The sequence below is a fragment of the Salmo trutta genome, chromosome 31 (assembly GCF_901001165.1).
Source record: "Salmo trutta chromosome 31, fSalTru1.1, whole genome shotgun sequence".
NCBI classification, from domain to species: domain Eukaryota; kingdom Metazoa; phylum Chordata; class Actinopteri; order Salmoniformes; family Salmonidae; genus Salmo; species Salmo trutta.
This window is the reverse complement of record NC_042987.1, coordinates 9552966-9579714: the sequence shown is the minus strand read 5'-3', so window position 1 is coordinate 9579714 and position 26749 is coordinate 9552966. Positions and strand designations below refer to the sequence as shown.

Genomic DNA, 26749 nt, shown 5'->3' with positions numbered 1-26749 from the left:
ATGAGAGAGACAGAGGGACAGGGGAGAGAGATGAGAGACAGAGGGGCAGAGGGATAGGGGAGGGAGATGATAGAGACAGAGAGACAGGGGAGGGAGATGATAGAGACAGAGAGACAGATGAGGGAGATGATAGAGACAGAGAGACAGGGGAGGGAGATGATAGAGACAGAGAGACAGGGGAGGGAGATGATAGAGACAGAGAGACAGATGAGGGAGATAATAGAGACAGAGAGACAGGGGAGGGAGATGATAGAGACAGAGAGACAGGGGAGGGAGATGAGAGAGAGAGGGGCAGAGGGATAGGGGAGGGAGATGATAGAGACAGAGGGACAGGGGAGGGAGATGAGAGACAGAGGGGCAGAGGGATAGGGGAGGGAGATGAGAGAGAGAGGGGCAGAGGGATAGGGGAGGGAGATGATAGAGACAGAGGGGCAGAGGGATAGGGGAGGGAGATGATAGAGACAGAGAGACAGGGGAGGGAGATGATAGAGACAGAGGGACAGGGGAGGGAGATGAGAGACAGAGGGGCAGAGGGATAGGGGAGGGAGATGATAGAGACAGAGGGATGGGGGAGGGAGATGAGAGAGAGAGGGGCAGAGGGATAGGGGAGGGAGATGATAGAGACAGAGAGACAGGGGAGGGAGATGATAGAGACAGAGAGACAGGGGAGGGAGATGATAGAGACAGAGGGACAGGGGAGGGAGATGAGAGAGACAGAGAGACAGGGGAGGGCGATGATAGAGACAGAGAGACAGGGGAGGGAGATGAGAGAGAGAGGGGCAGAGGGATAGGGGAGGGAGATGATAGAGACAGAGAGACAGGGGAGGGAGATGAGAGAGAGAGGGGCAGAGAGACAGGGGAGGGAGATGATAGAGACAGGGGAGGGAGATGATAGAGGCAGAGAGACAGGGGAGGGAGATGATAGAGGCAGAGAGACAGGAGAGGGAGATGATAGAGACAGAGAGACAGAGGAGGGAGATGAGAGAGAGGGGCAGAGGGATAGGGGAGGGAGATGATAGAGACAGAGAGACAGGGGAGGGAGATGAGAGAGGGGCAGAGAGACAGGGGAGGGAGATGATAGAGACAGAGGGATAGGGGAGGGAGATGAGAGAGACAGAGAGACAGGGGAGGGCGATGATAGAGACAGAGAGACAGGGGAGGGAGATGAGAGAGAGAGGGGCAGAGGGATAGGGGAGGGAGATGATAGAGACAGAGAGATAGGGGAGGGAGATGAGAGAGAGAGGGCCAGAGAGACAGGGGAGGGAGATGATAGAGACAGAGAGACAGGGGAGGGAGATGATAGAGACAGAGAGACAGGGGAGGGAGATGAGAGAGAGAGGGGCAGAGGGATAGGGGAGGGAGATGATAGAGACAGGGGAGGGAGATGATAGAGGCAGAGAGACAGGGGAGGGAGATGATAGAGGCAGAGAGACAGGAGAGGGAGATGATAGAGACAGAGAGACAGAGGAGGGAGATGATAGAGACAGAGAGACAGGGGAGGGAGATGATAGAGACAGAGAGACAGGGGAGGGAGATGATAGACACAGAGAGACAGGGGAGGGAGATGAGAGACAGAGGGGCAGAGAGACAGGGGAGGGAGATGATAGAGACAGAGAGACAGGGGAGGGAGATGATAGACACAGAGAGACAGGGGAGGGAGATGATAGAGACAGAGAGACAGGGGAGGGAGATGATAGAGAGAGGGGCAGAGGGATAGGGGAGGGAGATGATAGAGACAGAGAGACAGGGGAGGGAGATGAGAGAGAGAGGGCCAGAGAGACAGGGGAGGGAGATGATAGAGACAGAGAGACAGGGGAGGGAGATGAGAGAGAGAGGGGCAGAGGGATAGGGGAGGGAGATGATAGAGACAGGGGAGGGAGATGATAGAGGCAGAGAGACAGGGGAGGGAGATGATAGAGACAGGGGAGGGAGATGATAGAGACAGAGAGACAGGGGAGGGAGATGATAGAGACAGAGAGACAGGGGAGGGAGATGAGAGACAGAGGGGCAGAGGGATAGGGGAGGGAGATGATAGACACAGAGAGACAGGGGAGGGAGATGAGAGACAGAGGGGCAGAGGGATAGGGGAGGGAGATGATAGAAAGAAGATAGAGGGAAGTGAGAGCGAGATGGACACATTTGGTTATTGAATTGAATACACTTTCTATGACACAGGGCAAATTGTTAGCGGTCTGTCCACTAATAACGAATATGACCCCCAGGCTGTCTGTCTGTCTATTCTAACTCAATAAAACCATCTCCTTTCTCCAAGCTTTTCCTTTTCACTCCCCCGTGCCCCTTTGGTCATGTGTAGTGTCCCTTTGTCCTGTCACCCACTGACCCATGCTATTACTGGAAGGCTAAATCACATGTTGAATACTTTATCAGGGTTCAGTGTTGAGCAATACAATATGAAGGACCCAAATTGTCAAAGGTCATACAGATGCCTGGACTTATGAGCTCAAACACACACACCCGCCCGCACGCCCGCACGCCCGCACGCCCGCACGCACGCACGCACGCACGCACGCACACACACACAGTAGTTACTGTACAATGCTTGCCTGAGGCAGGGGTTTCTGGGGTAATTAAGGTCTTAATCGAAGTTGTATGGCGGCCTTCCAAATATGGGCGTCTTACGCACATACAACACATGCATGCTGTGTTTAGTATGTTGTCTGCAGAATGTCAGCGTTTGGCACCATGAAAGAACACACACACACAGTGCACTCCGCCTGTTCCAATGGCCTTTTTCCTACTTGTTATTGGCTGTATGGTCGGCGGGTCAGCTTATTAAAACCTGTTGAGGACAGGCGTTCCTCAAAAATCTAATAATTTAAATTTCTCAAACATACGACTATTTTACACCATTTTAAAGATAGACTTCTCCTTAATCCAACCACATTGTCCAATTTCAAAAAGGCTTTACAGCGAAAGCAAAACATTAGATTATGTTAGGAGAGTACATAGACAAAAATAACCACACAGCCATTTTCCAAGCAAGGATATATGTCACAAAAACCCAAAAGTGAAGCACTAACCTTTGACGATCTTCATCAGATGACACTCCTAGGACATCATGTTACACAATACATGTACTGTTTGTTCGATAAAGTTCATATTTATATCCAAAAGCAGCATTTTACATTGGCGCGTGATGTTCAGAAAATGTATTCCCACCAAAAACTTCCAGTGAATTTACAAAAATACTCATCATAAACGTTGACAAAATACACAACAATTATTTTAAGAATTATAGATACAGTACTCCTTTATGCAACCACTGTGTCAGATTTTAAAATAGCTTTACGGAGAAAGCACATTTTTCAATATTCTGAGTACATAGCCTGCCATCACAGCAAGCTATACAGACACCTGCCAAGTTCGGGGTCACCTAAACTCAGAATTAGTATTATAAATATTCTCTTACCTTTGCTGATCTTCGTCAGAATGCACTCCCAGGACTGCTACTTCCACAAGAAATGTTGTTTTTGTTCGAAATAATCCATATTTATGTCCAAATACCTCAGTTTTGTTTGTGTACAGAGCACTATCCAAAGGCATAACGCGCGAGCACGGTACCAGAGACAAAAAGTCAAAATGTTCCATTACCGTTCTTAGAAGCATGTCAAACGCTGTTTAAAATCAATCTTTATGGTATTTTTAACGTAAAAATGCGATAATATTCCAATCGGACAATAGCATATTAATTCAAGAAGAAAAAGAAGGAACGGCGCGCTCGCGGGACCGCGCATATCCAATCCCTTTGTCCCCAGGCAGTCCACTCAGTGACTGAGCTACTATACTCTGCCCAGTGACAGGAGAATGCTGAAAGAACTTTCTGAAGGCTGTTGACAGCCAATGGAAGCCTTAGGAAGTGCAACGTGACCCCACAGACACTGTAGTTTCGATAGAGATTCAAAAGAAGAACTACAATTCTCAGACTTTCCACTTCCTGGTTGGATTTTTCTCAGGTTTTTGCCTGCCATATGAGTTCTGTTACACTCACAGACACCATTCAAACAGTTTTAGAAACTTCAGAGTGTTTTCTATCCAAATCTACTAAAGATATGCATATTCTAGTTTCTGGGCAAGAGTAGTAACCAGTTTAATTTGGGTATGTTTTTCATCCGGCCGTGAAAATACAGCCCCCTATCCCAAACAGGTTACTCTCTGAGGCCACGTTTGAATGAGATGGGGGTCCTCATAACAGTCAGCCTATTACCGTAAATAATAGTGTTGTTAGTTATCTGATGCGTGGGTGGGAATGTACTGAGCTGTGTATGTTTGCGTGTGTGCGTTGAATTAATTAACGCAGTGTTATACACTGTAACCAGCAGCTGCATTGAGAGGCCCAGTGACACCACAATGAGAGGGTCACATATTTTTTAATAAACTTATTTTTAAGGGTCAGTATGTTATTTCATGTAAAAAGAAAAAAGGCTGCCAATAATTCCCCCCCAGTAAATTAACTGCAGGCCAATAGTTTTGTTCCCTTACGTGGGCCACTTGTACAAAGGGAAACACACACGCATACAAACGCACACTCATGCACACAAACCCATGCTGTGAGAGTATGCGCGTACGTGTACATGCGTGTGTGTGAGTCTGGGAAGAGGGGGAACCAAACCTGTGTAACTGGGTCAAAAGAGAGAGAGAGATCCTCTAGGTCAGTGCTCTTCAAACCTGTTCCTGGAGAGTTACTGTCCTGTAAGTTTTCACTCCAACCATAATCTAGCACACCCGATTCTAATAATTAGCTGGTTGACGAGATAAACGGGGTTGGGGTGAAAACCTACAGGAGGGTAGCTCTCCGGGAACAGGGGTTGTACAACTAACAGTAACAGCATTGTGTAGCTGGAGAGAAGACGAGGAAGTGATACGGAGTCTCATGCCTTTACGCATGTGACACTCATCTTGTGGATTACTTACACTCGTCCCTTTTCCACATTTCTGTTCCACTTTCCATTTGCGATGGCTCAGTTTAGCGTTGTGGGAGACAGTGAGTCAGCTAACCCAGGTCCTCTGTGTTTCTGTGTGTCTTTATTTTCACTGCATGGAGACCAATTGTCCACTTACGAGAAAATAAGGAAAGTGAAAACGTACCGCAGAGGTTTTCAACCCTACGAGGTCCGGAGTCTGCTGGTCTTCTGTTCTACCTGATAATTTATTGCACCCACCTGGTGTCCCAGGTCTAAATCAGTCCCTGATTAGAGGGCAGCACAGTGGAACTGGCTTTGTGGTCCAAAGTGGAGTTTGAGGGATGTATTGAATTGAGTAAATGTAATACAGTATATACTGAGTGTACAAAACAGTAGGAAGACCTTTCTAACATTGTTGCGCACTCTTTTGCCCTCAGAACAGCCTCAGTTCTTTGGGGGCATGGACTCTACAAGGTGTCAAGCGTTCCACAGGGATGCTGGCCCATGTTGACTCCAATGCTTCCCACAGTGGTGTCAAGTTGGCTGGATGTCCTTTGGGTTGTGGACCATTCTTGATACACACGCAAAACTGTTGAGCATGAAAAACCCAGCAGCGTTGCAGTTCTTGACACAAACCGGTGCGCCTGGCACCTACTACCATACCCCGTTCAAAGTTACTTCAATCGTTTGTCTTGCCCATTCACCCTCTGAATGGCACACATACACAATCCATGTCTCAAAGCTTAGAAATCCTTCTTTAGCCATGTCTGATATACCACAGCCTTCAGCCTATCAGCATCCAGGACCCAAACTACCCGGTTTATAATGGAATATACTGTATAACACAAAATAGAAAATAAATCTGCCCCTGTGGTGAAACCCTAGCTCCGAGGCGCCCGCGCCTGCCAGTAACCACAAAACACAAACATCTCTAGCAGGAAGACATACTTTCCATCAAACTCACAGTAGGTAAGTGAGTAGGACAGTGAATCCAGACTACATCAGCTCACTGACCCACAGAATGCGCTTTCGTGTGGCACGCATGTCTGTCTGTGCATGTCTGCATGCTCAGCCCTGCTCAAGGTCAGCCCAGTTGTCCTTGCGATCCATAGTCTAAACAGAGGCTTTCAGACCACTGTCTCTGTCTGTCCCCATCACCAGTCCACTCATCTCCTCTGACAACACAGTCACAACCATGTCGGAGAGCACTGCTGAAATGACCTTATTTTCTCTCTCCGTCCCCCCCCCCGTCCCCCCCTCTGCGTGTGTGTGTTCTGTCCCAGGGCAGGACATTTTAAATCAGGCGTCTGAGGGGGAAACTGATATCGCTATATTTAAAAAAGGATTTATTCCTTATCTGGAGCAGCAATACAGAGTGGAAGCCGTGACAGAGGTTTAGAGAGAGCGAGAGAGAGAGAGAAAGAGAGAGGTTTCAGGGATATATTCAGTGAGGACCAACCACACTAATACGTCATACAGTACCAAGGCCAGAGCTCCAGATACTGTTCATTCTAGGTAACTACACTGACCTCCTCAATCAAACACAGGGGTTCCCCAACGTTTTCCACTTGGGCCCCCCTTCCAGCATTGGGGAACGTCCCGCGCCCCCACCACGTCTATTTCTATGTGCACAAGCCCTGTTCATGACAGAATCTGTTCACACCCCTCTGGTTGTCGGAGAGTACCAGTCAAAAGTTTGAACCCATCTGATTTCTTGAATTACTTGTCACTTTTATCTCTTATTCTTATCCATATTTTTTTTTAACTGCATTGTTGGTTAGGGGGACTCGTAAGTAAGGTCTACCTGTTGTATTTGGCGCATGTGACTAATCAAATTTGATTTGACCTACTCATTCAAGGGTTTTTCTTTTTTACTATTTTCTACATTGTAGAACAGTGAAGACAACATGATGAAATAACACATATGGAATCATGTAGTAACCAAAAAAAGTGTTAAACAAATCAAAATATATTTTATATTCGAGATTCTTCAAAGTAGCCACCCAACCCCATTGGGTTGAGGTCAGGTGATTGTGGAGTTCAGTTCATCTGATTCAGCACTATATCACTCTCCTTCTTGGTCAAATAGCCCTTCCACAGCCTGGAAGTTTGTTGGGTCATTGTCCTGTTGAAAAACAAATGATAGTCCTACTAAGCGCAAGCCAGATGGGATGGCGTATCGCTGCAGAATGCTGTGGTAGCCATGCTGGTTAAGTGTGCTTTGAATTCTAAATAAATCACTGACAGTGTCCCCAGAAAAGCACCCCCACAATCTTGCAACAGCTCTGGTGAACATTCCTGCAGTAAGCATGTCAAATTACACGCTCCAACACTTGAGACATCTGTGGCATTGTGTGACAACTGCACATTTTAGAGTGGCCTTTTATTGTCCATAGCACAAGGTGCAACTGTGTAATGATCCTGCTTTTTAATCAGCTTCTTGATATGCCACACCTGTCATGTGGATGGATTATCTAGGAAAAGGAGAAATGCTTACTAACAAGGATGTAAAGAAATATGTGCACAAAATTGAGAAATAAGCTTTTTGTGCATATGGAACATTTTTAGGATATTTCATTTCAGCTCATTAAACATGGGACCAACACTTTACATGTTGCGTTTATATTTTTGGTCAGAGTATATGATTTTTTGGGGGAGCCCCCCTTGCCCCCTCCAGAGGGCACGCCCCACAGTTCGCGAACCACTGATCTAGCAGACCATAGACAACCAATTGCATGATCTGAGTCACGGCACCAATGCGACCCACCCGGTATTGAACCTGGGTCGACCATGCTCTTTCAGACCATGTTAGCCCACAGAATGTGAAACAAGTGACTTGGAACCAATGATGTATGTGTTAGCGTTTTACAAGCTTATCCACATAATCCTCCATCCAGTGTCTCATGCTCTACTCAAATGATCAAATGTAGGTCATGAGCGCTGTTCATTTGGGGGGGTTTTGTTTGTTTGGCTCGTGGCGGAGTGTAAGTTTTAGATCCTCTCTGGCGTAAACCGTCAGATAAATTATCCAGCAGGCTGTTGGCCCACTAACGGATGTAACTGTCAAACATATGAGAATCTCCCTCTAAATTATCTTCTTATCTTCATAAATATGTGTGTTTTTCTGTGTACTGTATATCAGCTCTTTCTCTCAGGGGTTGCTATGATTGATCCGATCAACAACAACAAAAATAATGTTGAGGAATGAATCCCAAAATCCCAGGATCTGTAAATATGCTATTTGACAGGTTTGATTCTAAGCAGTGGTGTAAAGTACTTAAATAAAAATACTTTAAAGTACTACTTAAGTAGTTTTGGGGGGGTATCTGTACTTTACTATTTATATTCTTTGACAACTTTTACTTTTAATTCACTACATTCCTAAAGAAAATGATGTACTTTTTACTCCATAGTTTCCCTGACACCCAAAAGTACTCGTTACATTTTAAATGCTTAGTAGGACAGGAAAATGGTCCAATTCACGCACTTATAAAGAGAACATCCCTGGTCATCCCTAATACCTGATCTGGAGGATTCACTAAACAAAAATGCTTTGTTTGTAAATTATGTCTGAGAGTTGGAGTGTGCCCCTGGCTATCTGTTTGGTTTACTTAATATAAGGAATTTGACATGATTTATACTTTTACTTTTGATACGTAAGTGCATTTTAGCAATTACATTTACTCTTCATACTTAAGCGTATTTAGAACCAAATACTTTTAGAGACTTACTCAAGTAGTATTTTACTGGGTGACTTTCACTTTTACTTGAGTCATTTTCTATTAAGTATCTTTACTTTTACTCAAGTATGACAATTGGGTACTTTTTCCACCACTGATTCTAAGCTACATACGGCGACAGGTAGCCTAGCGCTTAAAGCATTGGGGAAGTAAGTAACTGAAAGGCACTTTAACCCTAATTGCTCCTGTATGTCACTCTGGATAAGTGTCTGCTAAATCACTAAAATGTAAGTGTTATCTGATAAAGCATTCCTGAATAAAGTTAGGCAAAATGTTGTCTTTTAGAAAATAGTATTTTTGTTTGAATAATATACTGTTACTGTGTCTCCTTTGAGCTAATGCGCTCATTGAATGATGATTCACAAAATGCAAGTATATCCCTATCAGTCACACAGCACATGGCATAATAAGGTACAGTATATTGAGAGATACAGGGGAGGGCATGCGTGTCTCAAGAGAGAATCACAAAACAGAAGCAGCAGTTTGGACTGAGACCTGCGCTCAGCTCAGGAGGTCCCCAGGGCCTGGTTCCATTTCTGGCGAGAGCTCCTCACATCTGCTCCTGTTCTCCTCCCACATGGCTACATTCCAAATCAAACCGTTATTGCCTTCCCTCTGCCCTTGGTGAAACTCCAGGTAGATCTGAATTCTGAAAGAGATGCTACAGTAGGTAAGAGCAAGTGATGGTCCGAAAATACTGAATAGAGCTTCTACCATGTCTGTCCATCTGTCTTTCAGTTCTATCAAATTAGAGGGAGTAAATCATCAAGGACACTTTTGAATGGAGCCCAGACCCTGATCCCTCCAACACAGTGAGCCAACCCCTTTACCCCAGGTGCAGAATGGGGAAGAATACTACCCACCATGCACCACAGCGATTGAAACCCCCCACTCTATGGCCATTGGCTCTCTGTGTGTGTGTGTTTCGTTGGTAAGCTTAGATTTAAACATTCTGTGGACTGTTATTGGTCAATATTGTCTTCATTTGGGTTTCTGACTGAGCCTTCTCCTCTGTTAAATGACTGAAAACACCAGCATTCTCAAACTTGTTTGAGTAGTGAAGCTTTGCATACCAATGATAAGAGTAAAAATACAACCATAATGGCTCAGATTCAGCAGCGTTAGAATAACAGGCATCCATACATGTCTAATAAGTCCCATGGTGTCTTTTCGTAAATAAAAGAACTAGGCACAGGCATTCACACACACACACACACACACACACACACAAAGTCGAGGTTCATGGCAATCTTTCCCCAGCGGTCCCCTGAGTTCCCATCATCTTCTCACAAACACTCTGAAGAGGAAAACTGGGAATTTATCCACCGAAATAAAATAACAATTACATCTAAGAGCCTTTGAATTATTCATGAGTTATTGTCTGAGAGATGCTGTGTGTGTGTTTTTAGAGATTGTGTCGTTTAAAAAAAACGTGTGCTAGATTTAGGGTCCTGGCGGAGAGTAAAATAACGCATGTCTGCAAGAGAGCGCATGCATACACATGGTGCACAGTGCCACCCTGTGGAGGAATGTGTAACTGTCTGCTCTGGGACAGGTATGACAAAATCCATAGCTGATATGAACAGATTGGACAGTAAGCATATTGTAGTAACTTCATATTGCCTTGATAGTCTAAGTGGAATTTTACCATATTGATTATACGATTGCGCTTATAAGACACTATTTGCTGTATCCAAATAAAATGATCGGACTTATGCACACATGTACAGTACCAGTCAAAGGTTTGGACACACCGTCGCATTCAATGCTTTTTATTTATTTTGTACAATTTTCTACATTGTAGAATAATAGTGAAGACATCAAAACTATGAAATAACTCACATGGAATCACATAGTAACCCTTTTTTTTTTTAAACAAATCAAAATATATTTTAGATTCTTCGAAGTAGCCACCCTTTGCCTTGATGACAGCTTCCACACTCTTGGCATTCTCTCAACCAGTTCCACCTGGAATGCTTTTCCAACAGTCTTGAAGGAGTTGGCTGCTTTTCCTTCACTCTGCGATCATCTGTTCACCTACACTGCGTTTCACAAAGACACGGAGGTTGGAACCAAAAATCTTAAATTTGGACAGATTTCCACCGGTCTAATGTCCATTGCTTGTGTTTCTTGGCCAAAGCAAGGCTCTTCTTTTCAAAATGGTTGACGAAGTCATCCGCAGAGAGAGAGGAGGGGGGGAGGGGGAGGAGGATTCAGGAGGGAGGAGAAGGTAGCAAAGAGCTTCCTAGGGTTAGAGGCAGATGCTTGGAATTTAGAGTGGTAGAAAGTGGCTTTAGCAGCAGAGACAGAAGAGGAAAATGTAGAGAGGAGGGCGTGAAAGGATGCCAGGTACAGGATGGCAACAACAACTTCCCAAGTTACACCAGGAACGTACAATCCCTCCATCAGTGCTCAGACTGTCCGCAATTGGCTGACAGAGGCTGGACTGAGGGTTTGTAGACCTGTTGTAAGGCAGGTCCTCACCAGACGTCACCGGCAACAATGTCGCCTATGGGCACCAACCCACCGCCGCTGGACCAAACAGGACTGGCAAAAAGTGCTCTTCACTGACGAATTGCGGTTTTGTCTCACCAGGGGTGATGGTCAGATTCGCGTTTATCGTCGAAGAAATGACCGTTACACCGAGGCCTGTACTCTGGATCGAGATCGATTTGGAGGTGCAGGGTCATGGTCTGGGGCGGTGTGTCACAACATCACCGGACTGAGCTTGTTGTCATTGCAGGCAATCTCAACGCTGTGCATTACAGGGAAGACATCCTCCTCCCTCGTGTGGTACCCTTCCTGACATGACCCTCCACCATGACAATGCCACCAGCCATACTGCTCCCATACTGCTCGTTCTGTTTGTGATTTCCTGCAAGACAGGAATGTCAGTGTTATATACACACAGAAATGTAAGGGATGAATAAGAATATGTACATATAAATATATGGATGAGCGATGGCTGTGCGGCATAGGCAAGATGCAGTAGATGGTATAGAATACAGTATATACATATGAGATGAGTAATGTAGGAAATGTAGACATTAAGTGGGGTTATTTAAAGTGACTAGTGATTACATCATCTGATTAAATTTATTAAAGTGGCAAGAGATTTTAGTATGTATGTCGGCAGCAGCCACTATGTTAGTGATTCCTGTTCAACAGTCTGATGGCCTTGAGGTAGAAGCTGTTTTTCAGTCTCTCTGTCCTAGCTTTGATGCACCTGTACTGACCTCACCTTCTGGATGATAGCGGGGTGAACAGGCAGTGGCTCAGGTGGTTGTTGTCCTTGATGATCTTTTTGGCCTTCCTGTGACATCGGGTGCTGTAGGTGTCCTGGAGGGCAGGTAGTTTGCCCCCAGTGATGCGTTGTGCAGCCCGCACTACCCTCTGGAGAGCTTTGCGGTTGTGGGCAGAGCAGTTGTCGTACCAGCCGGTGATACAGACCGACAGGATGCTCTCGATTGTGCATCTGTCAAAGTTTGTGAGTGTTTTCGGTGACAAGCCACATTTCCTCAGCCTCCTGAGGTTAAAGAGGCGTTGTTGCGCCTTCTTCACCACGCTGTCTGTGTGGATGGACCATTTCAGTTTGTCCGTGACGTGTACGCCGAGGAACTTAAAACATTCAACCTTCTCCACTACTGTCCCGTCGATGTGGATAGGGGGGATGCTCCCTCTGCTGTTTCCTGAAGTCCACGATCATCTCCTTTGTTTTGTAGACGTTGAGTGAGCGGTTGTTTTCCTGACACTACACTCCGAGGGCCCTCACCTCCTCTCTGTAGGACGTCTCGTCGTTGTTGGTAATCAAGCCTACCACCGCAGTGTCGTCTGCAAACTTGATTATTGTTTTGGAGGCGTGTATGGCCACGCAGTCATGGGTGAACAGGTAGTACCGGAAAGGGCTTGAGAATGCACCCTTGTGGAGCCCCAGTGTTGAGGATCAGTGGGGTGGAGATGTTTCCTACCCCCACCACCTGGGGGCGGCCTGTCAGAAAGTCCAGGACCCAGTTGCACATGGCGGGGTTGAGACCCAGGGTCTCGAGCTTAATGACGAGTCTAGAGGGTACCATGGTGTTTAAATGCTGAGCTGTATTCAATGAACAGCATTCTTACATTTGCTTCCTTTGTAAATTATGTCAGTGATGGAGTATGCCCCTGGCTATCAGTAAATAAAAAAATGTAAAAAAAAAAAGAGTAGTGCCATTTGGTTTTCTTAATATAAGGAATTTGAAATTACTTATACTTAAGTATCAAAAGTGTTAGTAATTACTTTTGATACTTCAATATGTTTAAAACCAAATACTTGTAGACTTTTACTCAAGTAGTATTTTACTGGGTGACTTTCACTTGAGTCATTTTCTAATAAGGCATTCTAATAAGGCACTTTCACTCCGGTATTACATTTGGGTACTTATTCCACCACTGAATTTAACCTTATATTGATTGGGGGGAAGAGAGACAAGACTGAACTACAACTTCCGTTTAAGAACAAAACATAACTCAACAGCATTTGGTGTAAACGGTTTCTGTTGCAAAACGTTTTGCAAGAGACGAAAGGTTTTGCAACAGAATATGTATAATGAGACCACCAAAGCTATGTTGTAAACTGACTGCCTGGAATGAAGTATTCTCCATTTTACAATTTACCTGCAAGATTATTTTACGGATTTTACACGTCATCCACAATTTGTTATTTTCCACCCGTAAAAAAACAAATCCTCACTCACGTTTTCCCTCGTCTTTTTAAATCACGTTTTCCGCACTTAAAAATCACGTGTTTGGAAGGTCCCCATTTGTATTTCTACAATTTTGCCTGCAGTTTGAACCATTTGTTTAAACGATTATCTACATAAACACAGTTGCAGAATTGAATGTATCATTATATAGGACATATTAGAAATAACAACTGTGTAGCTTAAACATTTGTAACGTTGAAGATGATAACATGGTACAGAAGAACAGGCGTTATTAATGTCGTACTATGCACCGTGTGATGCTGTAAACAAGATTTTCACGGACAGATCTGTGAAGAGATCCACTGTTTTTGGTGTAGCTAATGTTTACGAAAGCACAAAATGCAAACGCTCCGGGAGGAACAGGGTAAATTATTAATATATTGCAATTAACTGTATAGGTGACATGTTGCAGTCTGCATTGCTGCCACAATTTCAAGCTAGCTACCTTACTAGGTAGCTAGCCAACCACCATCTTTGCCAGTAGTCTCGCGGAAAGGGCTATAACAAAGATGGTTTATTTAGTGGTAATACAGACTTTAAATATTTAATTTGAGAATTTGTAAAACATTTGGTTAGGGTCAAGGTTAAGGGTTTGTTAAGGTAAGGGTCAGTTATAGATTTTGGCAAGTCGTTTTGCACGTCAGAACTATAGCCCTTCCCCACTTCAGCCTGAAGCTGGGCCCTGGTTTGAGACTTGGAACGTGTTTAAACCATAACCAATTTAGTAAAATACCCATAACCAGATAGAAAATAATGCATTAGTATAAGAACTCAAGAATATGAGTCATTAGAAATGTTGTGCAACTCAGACAGTAATGTTTTTTTAGTGTAATGTGTGTAGTTATATACTGTAACTTCCTCCATAGAATTAGGAATTCTAATAATTCAATAGGATCTCTATGGCTTCCTCGTTGATCAAGGCTCAATTTTATTCCAAAAAGGTTTTCCCTCCCACTGTTACTCATTATATATCTGACATGGATGGCACTGTTGTTTACACCTGTATCTAGAAGAGCTGGAAAGGGGCGTGAACAAGTGCAGAAAGGGTTGGGGCATTATATAAAGTACTGCCCAAGTTATAGAAGCTAGCTTGCTTTTTCATTCAAATTATCTTTGAATGCACATAATCTTCTCTTCTAGGTCTTCCTCTGTCGTCTCTGCGTCTTTTTGTTCCGCCCCTGCGGCTGGTGTGTGCTGCTCTGTGGCAGGTGATCGAGCGGAGAGACATCATGGACTATGGACTGCTGGAGGAGTTTGCCACCACTGTGTTGGAAATAGTCCCTGAGCTGATGAGTTACAGAGAGAGGGTCCAACTCCTCATGGGACTAAGAGCACGGGTGAGTGGGGGTGACAAGAGGGAAAGACGTAGAATTTGCCGCTAGGCACAGATCTAGGATCAGTGTACCGTCAAATCTGAACCTTTATTGAAGGAAACGCAAGATTTACCTTAGATAAGTATCTAGGGGAAACCTCAACCTACTTCAACATTAAACTCAACGATCACACATGCACCTGTCGCAATGAATACTCAATTCTCATTTTATTGACAGCTGGTCCTAGAGTTATGTCGCTGTGATGATGAGTTGTGTCGCCCTGACACCGTTCAGCCACACCTGAACAGGATGAGGAGCTGTATCTCCAATCATAAGGGAGAGGTGAGGAACCGTGATTCTAATGGCTCAGTTGGTTGGAGTGTTGTCCTTGTAACATGGAACGCAGTGCTTATAATGTGGGTTTTATTCCCACATTCGCCTCAAAATACTAAGTATACAAGTATGTAAGGCTGTAAGTATATTTGCTAAATGGCATTATGGATGAACATCCACTGTGCATTCTTGCTGCAGGTTTCAGATCCAAATGTGGAAGCATCAGAGGCGAACTTTACGAAGCTGATTGAAACCCTAATGGAGGAGCCAAAGGAGAGGGAACTCTTCTTCCAGGTCAGTGGCTGTCTGAATACCCATACTTGCATTCTAAATAGTAGCCATTTTGGGTATGCGAAAATAGAACGATTTATAGGGTGATTCCGTGTAAAAGTTAATCTGAGCATGCACAAATAAAGTTAATTTCCAAATGAAACCATGTCATAATTATCCTTGAAGTCAATATGTTGGAGTTCAGGCTTTATTTGATACGTTTTTAAGTAGGAAATTGCATGAATTCTGACCATTACACAGTAGTATCAAAGGTTTTTCAGACAATCATGTTTCATGGTTTTTAGACAGGGCTCACTGAGCTTGTTTTTCCACTCACAGCTGTCTCCCAGTATTAGTTACAAAAGATGAGATGTTAATGAAAAACAATCCAAACCAAGTTGAAGTCTCATGAATTTTGTTTGCATGTTCTACAGTCTTGTGAAGATAGGGGGGTGAATGGGACAGGCCATGTTACATGACGTTTTTTTTTTAGGTTAAAAGTTTTTGTAAAACGTGCACCTTTCATCGGATCTTGAAACTTAATCAGTATAGCTAACGTTCATCAAGGTTTTATATGGTCTATAATTGACAGTGTTGTAGTACTGGAGTCCCGATTTTCATGACTTGTGACTCGACCATTAGTGACTTGGACTCACCTTCTCGTGACTTATATTTGCACTTGAACTGAATAGGCTACTATGCTAAGCAGAACATTAGCAAAGCTGGGTGCGCAGAGCAGCGAGGGTTCTGTTCTCTAGCAGTGGGAAGGGTGCGGAACACACAGCCTACATCAGCTGGTGAGCTGCAGCGAAGCAAGCGATGACTGTGGGCAGACAGGCAGGCTCCGCTCCGCCTCCGATCATATGCTTCACATCACGCAAGCGACTCTTGCTTCCCCATAATCACCAGTCACCAGCCTACTATTTGATTTTTGACTGTGTGGCTACCCAATATGCATGGGGTCTATTGTTGCCCCATAGTAACGAAGGACTTGTTTTGATAGCTACGTTGCTCTACGTGGCTACATTAGCATCAACTAAGGGTAGCTACCGTGAGAGTTTTGATTTCTGTTAAAGGATAGGTAGCATAAACGTAACAACATGTAACATATGGATTTGCATTAGTATATGCATCAAAAGTCCCAATGCAGTTTGATACAAATTAGCTTAAGGTTGCTAGTCAAGTAGCCTGCTATCATTCGCCCTACTAGCCTGATAACATTAGCCCTACCAACCTGCTAACGTTAGCACTGCGTGAGTCAGCCAGTTGCAATCAACACCTAGCTTACACCTTCATTAAAGTAAACCAAAGTTTGCGAAATGCAGCGCTCTAAGGTGCTAGAGGCGTCACTACATACCCTGGTTCGATCCCGGGCTGTATCACAACCGGCCGCGATCGGGGGCCCCAAAGGGCGGCGCACAATTGGCCCAGCGTTATCCGGGTTAGGGGAGGGTTTGGCCGGGGTAGGCGTAATTGTAAAATAAGGATTTGTTCTTAACTGACTTGCCTAGTTAAATAAAGGCTAAATAAACAAAAATAAAATCTAACCAGTTATCAAATAATGTTACCAGTATATGCAGTTTTCTTAGCCAGCAAGCCAGCCAGCTGAAGTTTATTTTAGCCTGCTAGCTAGCCTAACCAGCTAACTAGTCTAGCTAGCCAACCACCACGGTCGACATAGCTAAGTAGTAAGCCAGAGAACAACTAGTCTAGCACAGGCAGGGTCCCACAGAACACAACAACAGCAAAAAAGCCAGCAGATAAAAAGTAGAGAGAGGAGACTTATCAATTGACGACTGAATTAGCAACCAAAGTCAAAGAAGAGCCAAGGAGAGGCCTTCAGAGGGAGAGGCCGTTTCACCAGTCGAGGGAGAGTTAGCTAATCCAATAGCAATATAGTGATGTAAATCCACATAGAATTTATCTGGTTTATCTCCATCCCTGCTGACACTAGCGATGTAGACGGGCTTCACATTCACGCTCGGCACAGTTCCTGGTTTCACTCAGTCTCATTCCGAATCCTGCCTTCCACTGGTTGTACAAAGCAATCGAAGTCCTCTGCAGTGAAATGAGAACGGCATGCAGTAGACGTGTTCACTGTTCCCATTCTCCAATTCTCTTGCTTGAACCAGACAAACCGGTCCGACTTCAAAGCTAGCTTTTCATTTTAGGCCACAAATGAGTCGTAACCCAGTCTTTGTTGGTATTACAGTACTAGCTACTAGCGACAAATGACTGAAAGCTATTAGAACTCTCGCTCGACTACCACTACCAAACGCACAGGAAAAAAATATGCAGTTTTGCGCATTCGTTTATATGGTAAATTTTTCGTTGATGTACATAGCTCACCAGCGCCAACTCTTGGTTTGGAATGTAATTACATGCTAGCATGGCTAGTAGCTAACATTAGCCAGCTGGAACTAGCTAGGTAACACTGGTTCTCCATATGATGTTGAGAAATAGTGCATTTTGGGTTGTTCTGAAGATATCTGGAAATAAGTTAATAAAGATGCAAAAATGCTAAAACAAACAGTGCATTCGGAAAGTATTCAGACCCCTTGTCTTTTTCCACATTTTCTTAAGTTACAGCCTTATCCTAAAATGTATTACATTGTTTTTTTTCTCCCTCATCAATCTACACACAATACCCCATAATGTCTAAGCAAAAACAAGTTTTTAGAAATGTTTGCAAAAAAAACACATTTACATAAGTATTCAGACCCTTTACTCAGTACTTTGTTGAAGTACCTTTGACAGCAATTACAGCCTTGAGTTATCTTGGGTATGACGCTACAAGCTTGGCACACCTGTATTTGGAGAGTTTCTCCCATTCTCTGCAGATCCTCTCAAGCTATATCAGGTTAGATGGGGAGTGTCACTGACAGCTATTTTCGGGTCTCTCTCCAGAGTTGTTCGATCGGGTTCTAAGCACTCTGAAGCAGGTTTTCATCAAGTATCTCTCTGTACTTTGCTTCCTTCATCTTTCCCTCGATCCTGACTAGTCTCCCAGTCCCTGCCTCTGAAAAAAAATCCCCTCAGCATGATGCTGCCACCACCATGCTTTACTGTAGTGATGGTGCCAGGTTTCTTTCAGACATGACACTTGGCATTCAGGCCAAAGAGTTCAATCTTGGTTTCATTAGACCAGAGAATCTTGTTTCTTATGGTCTGAGAGTACTTTAGGTGCCTTTTGGCAAACTCCAAGCGGGCTGTCATGTGCCTTTTACTGAGGAGTGACTTCCGTCTGGCCACTATACCATAAAGGCCTGATTGGTGGAGTGCTGCAGAGATGGTTGACCTTCTGGAAGGTTCTCCCATCTCCACAGAGGAACTCTGGAGCTCTGTCAGACTGACCATCAGGTTCTTGGTCATCTCCCTCAAGCATGATCAATGGAAACAGGATGCACCTGAGCTCAATTTCAAGTCTCATAGCAAAGGGTCTGGATAATTATTTAAATACGTAAAAAAAAAAAAAAAAAAAAAAAAAAAAACCTGTTTTTGGTTTGTCATTATTGGGTATTGTGTGTAGATTGAGGTAATTTTTAAAATGTAATCCATTTTAGAATAATGTAATTTTTTGGGGGGGAAAGTCGAGGGGTCTGAATTCTTTCCGAAGGCACTGTAAAAACGGATAAGATTATGAATACGAGTATGACAAGTTCGGCACACCCCTAGTAAAAACTCATGCTACCTACCCTTTAACGTTACAATGAGGGAAGTAACTAGCTAGCTATGAAACCGGTACACAGTGTACTTTGTCCCTGCCCCAGAAGTAGCTAGTTATTTTCCAGTTATTGACAAACAGTTTTCCATAACAGCTAAATAGCTTCCTTTAGTCATTTGTCAGCATGGACCTCGTGTGAATTTGGTAGTATGATCATGGGATACCCAATTCACACAGGGTCCATTGTTAACAAGGACGTAACGTTAACAGAAGTCCAATCTCTTGTGGTAGCTACTCATAGTTGACACTAACGTAGCCACGTAGAGCCTGACATGACCAAAGGTATGTGGACAACTGCTCGTCGAACATCTCATTGCAAAATCATGGGCATTAATATGAAGTAGGGTCCCCCTTTTGCTGCTATAACAGCTTCCACTCTTCCGGGAAGGCTTTCCCCTTGATGTTGGAACATTGCTGCAGGGATTTGCTTCCACTCCTCAGCCACAAAAGGTCGGACACTGATGTTGGGCGTTTAGGCCTTGCTCGCAGTCGGTATTCCAATTCATCCCGAAGGTGTTTCTTGGGGTTGAGGTCAGGGCTCTGTGCAGGCCAGTCAAGTTCTTCCACACCGATCTCGACAAACCATATCTGTTTGGACCTCGTTTTGTGCACAGGGGCATTATCATGCTGAAACAGGAAAGGGCCTTTCCTAAACTGTTGCCACAACGTTGGAAGCACAGAATCGTCTAGAATGTCATTGTATGCTGTAACATTAAGATTTCCCTTCACTGGAACTAAGAGGCCTTGCCTGAACCATGAAAACAGCCCCAGAGCATTATTCCATTTCCACCAAACTTTACAGTTGGCACTATGCATTGGGGCAGGTAGCGTTCTCCTGGCATCCACCAAACCCAGATTCATCCATCTGACTGCCAGATGGTGAGGCGTGATTCATCACTCCAGAGAACGCGTTTCTACTGCTCCGGAGTCCTATGGCAGAAAGCTTTACACCTCTCCAGTCGCCGCTTGGCATTGGGCATGATGATCTTTGGCTTGTGTGCGGCTTCTTGGCCATGGAAACCCATTTTATGATGCTCTTGATGAATAGCTAAGTGCTGATGTTGCTTCCAGAGGCAGTTTGGAACTCGGTAGTGAGTGTTGCAACTGAGGACAGACGATTTTTACGCGCAACACGCTTCAGCGGTCCTGTTCTGTGAGCTTGTGTGGCCTACCACTTTGCGGCTGAGCTGTTGTTGCTCCTAGACATTTCCACTTCAAAATAACAGCACTTACAGTTGACCGGGGCAGCTCTAGCAGGGCAAAAATTTGACAAACTGATTTGTTGGAAAGGTGGCATCCTATGACGGTGCCACATTGAAAGTCACTGAGTGCTTCAGTAAAGCCATTCTACAGTCAATGTTGGTATATGGAGATTGCATGGTTGTGTGCTCGATTTTATACGTCTGTCAGCAATAGGTGTGGCTGAAATAGCCAAATCCACTAATACTTATGTATATATAGTGCAGCTACCAAAACAACGTTATTTGTCACAATGGGGCTGATGGAATGGACCCAGTGCTTATTGGGTAGCCCTTGCTCATTGGGTAGCCACACCTGGTTAAGAAACACAAACTGCTTTACGAAATTGAAAACAATAGTATTGAGTTTAATTGCAAAACAACAGTCTAGCTATTTCTCTCTCTCTCTCCTAGAGTATAAAAAAGTATTTCAATTTGTCATGTCGCTCTACCCTCTCAATTTCTCCCCTGCATCCCATAGCCAGGTTTCTTCTGACAAGTCTCCCTTTAGTTTTCACTCTGCAGTAAAAAAAAAACATCCACAAAAATGTAGCTGAGAAGCTGTTACAATTATTGCAAATAAAATCTCATCAATCTGACAGGAGCAATAGCCAATTCCGTATGGAGACCATTCATCCCTTCAAAATATCCTTATTGATTTGACACAACTATTCAACATTGTTAAAATAAAATGTGTGTGAACCTGAATTACTTATTCGTTTCATAGGCTATTGCATATTGCAGGCAGTTATGACCATTGGGCAGGGAGGAAAATCTTTGCATTACTCTAATTCTCACATGAAAATCTTCCCGCCAGTAGTTGATGCTGAGGGGATTTATTCTTCCAAATCCGAGCCAAATCTCAAGAACCCTGATTCATTCGTTTTGCTTTCAAACGTTTTTCAGCAGATGTTGCAAAGTGGGTGGCAGAATGTCATATATGTAACAGAAAAATAGAAGAGAAGCTTCAAAACTCAGACCTACTGACTCAGACTTGAGCACTTGGACTCGGAGTCAAGGTTAAGTGACTCGACTACAAGACTTATTGTTTTTTTCTCTTTTCCTTGTCAGTATCCTTTATGATATCCATAACATGTGGATGTAATGGATATTGTTGTATCATATCTTAGCTTCAGAAGCTTGTGCATTCACCACATTTTGTGTGCTTGTTCTGGGATGTATTCTTCAGACTTTTACCGACTAAATTGTTGATATCTTAAAATTGTGTGTGTTAGCTAAGATTCTCTTGGAAAATATATGCTGAAATGCATTTCTCATACATATTTTTTGATAAAAAGATGAGAAGAGTGTTTATCAACAATCTGTGAATAGTCCTGGAGTGTCTTTTTCAATTGAAAGACCCCAAAATACACTGGACTTCATCCAGTGTCCAGAAAAGTGGATTGGCAGTATAGGCACATGTACAGTGCATTCGGAAAGTATTCAGACCCCTTGACTTTTTCCACATTTTGTTACGTTACAGCCTTATTCTAAAATTCATGATTATTATTTTTTATTTAATCTATCTACACACAATACCCCATAATGACAAAGCAAAATTTATTTAATAATTTTTTTTTTTTTTACGAGTATTCAGGCACACAATCCTGTCTCGGAGCTCTACGGACAATTCCTTCGACCTCATGGCTTGGTTTTTGCTCTGACATGCACTGTCAACTGTGGGACCATATATAGACAGGTGTGTGTGTGTGCCTTCCAAATCATGTCCAATCAATTGAATTTATCACAGGTGGACTCCAATCAAGGATGATCAATGGAAACAGGATGCACCTGAGCTCAATTTTGAGTCTCATAGCAAAGGGTCTGAATACTTATGTAAATAAGGAATTTCTAAAAAACCTGTTTTCCGCTTTGTCATTATGGGTTATTATTGTGTGGAGATTGCTGAGGGAAAATGTATTTAATCCATTTTAAAATAAGGCTGTAACATAACAAAATGTGGAACAAGTCAAGGGGTCTGAATTCTTTCTGAATGCACTGTACATTGAAGTAGCCTATTATTTGCATTTGTCACTATGATAAACACACCCTGAAAGCACAGAATGGTCTTGTTACCACTTGTATTAATAGGCAGCGTGCAGTGGGATGCGTTGATCAGTTGATCGACAGGTGTAGGGACTGTAGAACAATAAATTGTAAACTTTCCTCTAGTGTGGATGCTCACAAACATTTTATAGTTAGGCTATGTAGCCTATAGTTTATCGTTACACTTACACTTGTTTACTTTTATGCTCTATAAATTGACTCCTTCGAATAATTTACTACAGCAAGTTTGCCACCGCGCACTGCATTAGGGAAGTCAAGCGGAAGTCGTATCCATCACTTCTGTTGTTTGGCGGTGCCCATAGCAACGTTAGGAAATGAGGCGGATACTATTCAGGCTACCTATAATTATGCGACTCTAAAGTACTGTGCCTTCTGCTGACATTTTAAAAACATTCCAAATGACAACAAATGTTATGATAGATTTAGATCAAGAAATCTATAATATTTGAATGTCTATTTTAGACTCTTAACGTCTATAATGGAGGGTGTAACATCGTATGATGCCGGCAATTCTTAGTTAATGGAAATCATAATTTTTTCAAAATTATCGCTTTTTATGTTCAGCCAAGCCTTTCCTTCGAAATGGCAATCCATGTTTTGACCTATGACTTACAAACTCAGACTTTTCCTGATACAGTCATCTGTATTAGGAAAGATGAGCAAGAAAAACTGTATAAAATAAATAATATAAAAACAGACCTATATTGTATGCAGAAACAGGTGAAAATTAATTGTTTTTTTCTAATACAATTGCTCAGAGAAAGAGATTTCGTTTTTTTCAAATATGTCAACATTTTTGGCACCCCTAAAGATTCTTATAAATAAAATAAAATCTGCATTAACATTCTACTTTTTAAAGTTAATCTCACCCTAAGGAACTGTGTTGTGGCCTTCCATGGCTCCCTATTTCACTGTGGTATAAAAATGAGGTAACAGGTAGAGTCCCTTTGTCATCCATCACTATGGGAAAAGGCATAGAACTCACAAACAAAAAGAGGGTGTTGACCTTCATAAATCAGGCAATGGGTTCATTTACCACTATTAGGGCAACAATTAAAGGGATAGTGACATTGGTTTCCTTACCTTGTCCATAGTCTGCTTACAGGGTAAATAGCATGATCATTACACAGGTGCACCTTGTGCTGGTGACAAAAGGCAACTCTGAAATGTGCAGTTTTGTCACAACACAATGCTACAGATGTCTCAAGTTTTGAGGGAGCATGCAATTGACATACTGACTACATGAATGTCAACCAGAGCTGTTGCCAGATAATTTTATGTTAATTTCTCTACCATAAGCCACCTCCAATGTCGTTTTAGAGAATTTGGCATTACGTTCAACTGGCCTTACAACCGCAGACCACATATAACCACGCCATCCCAGGAACTCCACATCCGGCTTCTTCACCTGCAGGATCGTCTGAGACCAGCCACCCAGAAAGCTTATTAAACTGTGGGTTTGCACATCCGAAGAATTCCTGCCAAACTGTCAGATACGAACTCAGGGAAACTAATCTGCGTGCTCTATATATATTTTTGTTTAATATAATTTGACCACATTTGTTAAGATAATAATCCATATAAAGTACAGTAAATTGTCAAATTAGAGGGACGTGTGAAACCATTGTTGAAATACTGTAAAAGACTGAGATAATGGGAGATGGCTGATCTTGCTCTGTTGGAAAATGTGGCACATGCTGCATTTCGCAGAGAGCGTGTTTTTAGGCGGGTAGGACTTTTTTTTTGCAGGAATTAAAGATATCATTTCCCATAGCCAATATTATTGGATTTATGCCAAGGTTTAATACCTACCTTAGAAAGGCAAACAAAGAAAATGCATGCCATTCCGGTGCATATCCGAGTGCTATCCACTTTCTGCTTTTTGGCAACAGAATATTTCAGCTGGCGCTTGCCATTGGTTTGGCGTCTCACAAACCTAGATGAGCTGATTCACGCCAGCTGTTTTGGATGTAATCATCAGCAAAGGTTACAGTTGCATCCAATTTCCATACACTGTCGCACAAAAGGTTGAAGTCAAGAGGGGTTTGTTTGCCAGCAACGGTTTCTCAAATACGATCAGCGCAATAGATGGTACCACATCTCGATAAAAGCACCATCCCAAAACGGGTTCAACTATGAACAGAAAAGTTTTCCGCTCAATGAATGTCATATGTGATGCCCAAAAGACGCTACTGAATGTGGTGGCCAGGTGGAACACACGACTCGCTCCTCCTGCAGAACAGCAATGTTGGCCTTCGCTTACAGGAGGGAGCTGTTGAGGATGGATGGCTTATTGGTGAGTGTTGACTACTCATTTGAAGTATATTTTGACATTGCTAAAGCAACTTGATTTGTCCTAATGGTTCTCTCTCTTTGTAGGAAACAGAGGTTATCTGTTAAAACCCTGGCTGATGACAAGGGTGGGAAATTAACGTTTTGGTCCACCAGCCACTGTGGCAGGTATATGAAAAAAATATTTTTATCAGCCAAAATATGTTTTTCCATAATTACACCAAAAATCACAAAAAACATGGATGAGCATGCTTTCTTATGTTTCAAAAACAATACATGCACTACTAGTAAGAAGTAATGGGGTATTGCTTCATTTCATTTCATTTTTATGACTTGCGTCTTTTAACCAATGTATGTTAAAAGAAATAATTTGGATCCGATGATAAAAACAAGAACATCAAGAACGTCTACAACTGAACATCAAGAATCAACAAAGTGCTTGCCCTGCCACAAAATGCTGAGTGATACGACTTATTTGTTATCATAGTTCAGGGCTCTACGCTGACATTTTTTACAAGGAGTACATGATGTGCTCCTAAGTAGAAATGTAGACGCACACAAATAAATCTAGAACAATGACTAAAAGTTTTTGGTGGTGATCCATTCTCAATCAAGCACAATCATTAGATGAGAAAAAAATGTTCAGCTGGCCCTTTAAGGGACAGGCTGCTACTGTGGTAACTTGGGCACTCAGCTTGTCTGTGATTTTAAAAATCTCAGACTGCGAGATGTCTTCCTAGCAGCAGATAATTGCAGCAAATTAACATTGAAAACAACATGGCATGTGAACAAAACAGTGTAACTGGCCAAGAAACGAGCTAAAGCACACTTTAGTAGCCTTCTACATGTGGGCTTTGGATAAAAATAATACAACTCTTCCCAAATACTCAGTGGGACCACCCGCCAACGTGGCTGGTGAAGTATACATTCTAACCGCCAAAGACAAAATCGACCCTCATTTGGCAGTGTTAATTTCCTACTCCACTGATGACGGCACAGGAGAGGGCCTATGCGCTTACAAGGTCCATGGCGGAGCACACAATTGGCATGCTTAAGGGTTGTGGCTGAAGCACAATGTAGTTTAGATTAAAAAAAAATTATACATTGAACATTGGATTTGCACATGTAACCAGTTGCTTTAGTGAATCATTTATGTTATTTAATGCCTCCCTCATTTGATTGTTTATTTCGAGGATGGAGTTATTGATGCCGTCTTGTTTTTTCAGCACCGTGTCAGTCAGCACCGTTGGCTCCCGACTTGATGTGGCACTGGCATGAGTTGACTTCCCCTGGTTGGCACTGTCACCAGTTAACTCCCCCTGGGTGGCACGGGGACTGGATCTCTGCGAGTCACTCTCTGCAATAGACGTTCTTTTATGTGTATTAATGACTTGTCGTGTTATTGTTTGATTCATTTTGCTCCGAATCATTAGCCTGCAATTATTTGTTTTAAACACAGGGCAACGAAAAAAACAATTTGTTTTCAATATCATGATAAATAAATATGAATTGATTTGAAATTGATATGCTGTATCCTTATCTTCAACCTGAACTTGCAATGGCCTTGAGTCAGACACCGGACTGGGGGTCACTGCCTCCCCCAGTGGTATCCCTTACAGTAGTGGTTCGTACCAGGGGTACTAGGAGCTCTGGGGGTACTTGGTCAATCCACAGGGGGTACATGACAAGATTCATGAGACCATATGCTTACTGGTAAAATGCACATGAGGGGGTACTTCAGGGCACAGTAACTGAAAAGGGCTGGGAACCACTGCCGTATCTCATATGATGCCGGCAATTCTTAGTTCTAGAGGAGAGAGGCTTATCTCACTCAAATAAAATGTTATTTGTGACATGCGCCGAATACAACAGGTGTAGACGTTACAGTGAAATGCTTACTTACAAGCCCTTAACCAACAATGCAGTTTTAAGAAAAATACCTGCAAAAAACGTTGAAATAAAAGTAACAAATAATTAAAGAGTAGCAGTAAAATAACAATAGCGAGGCTATATACAGGGGGTACCGGTACAGAGTCAATGTGCGGGGGTACAGGTTAGTCTAGGTAATTGAGGTAATATGTACATGTCGGTAGAGTTATTAAAGTGACTAT

General features: G+C 43.0%; 1 protein-coding gene and 1 long non-coding RNA gene across 3 annotated transcripts in view; both read left to right on the top strand.

Annotated features, from left to right (window-relative positions):
• Positions 1 to 13552: 13552 nt before the first annotated feature.
• LOC115169455 (uncharacterized) overlaps positions 13553 to 26749 on the top strand; it is a 28822-nt gene continuing 15625 nt past the window's right edge. The window contains exons 1-4 of one of the 2 annotated variants that reach the window (XM_029725093.1): positions 13553 to 13765; positions 14542 to 14738; positions 14952 to 15056; positions 15246 to 15341. In XM_029725093.1, coding sequence (XP_029580953.1) covers positions 13741 to 13765; positions 14542 to 14738; positions 14952 to 15056; positions 15246 to 15341 — 423 coding nt within the window. In that variant the 5' untranslated portion in view covers positions 13553 to 13740. The remainder of the gene's footprint in view (positions 13766 to 14541; positions 14739 to 14951; positions 15057 to 15245; positions 15342 to 26749) is intronic. The other variant, XM_029725092.1, reaches the window with a different exon arrangement.
• On the top strand, positions 23748 to 26162 carry LOC115169456 (uncharacterized). Its single transcript, XR_003870866.1, has 2 exons — positions 23748 to 24806; positions 25865 to 26162. It is a non-coding gene; the product is annotated as an uncharacterized LOC115169456 (long non-coding RNA).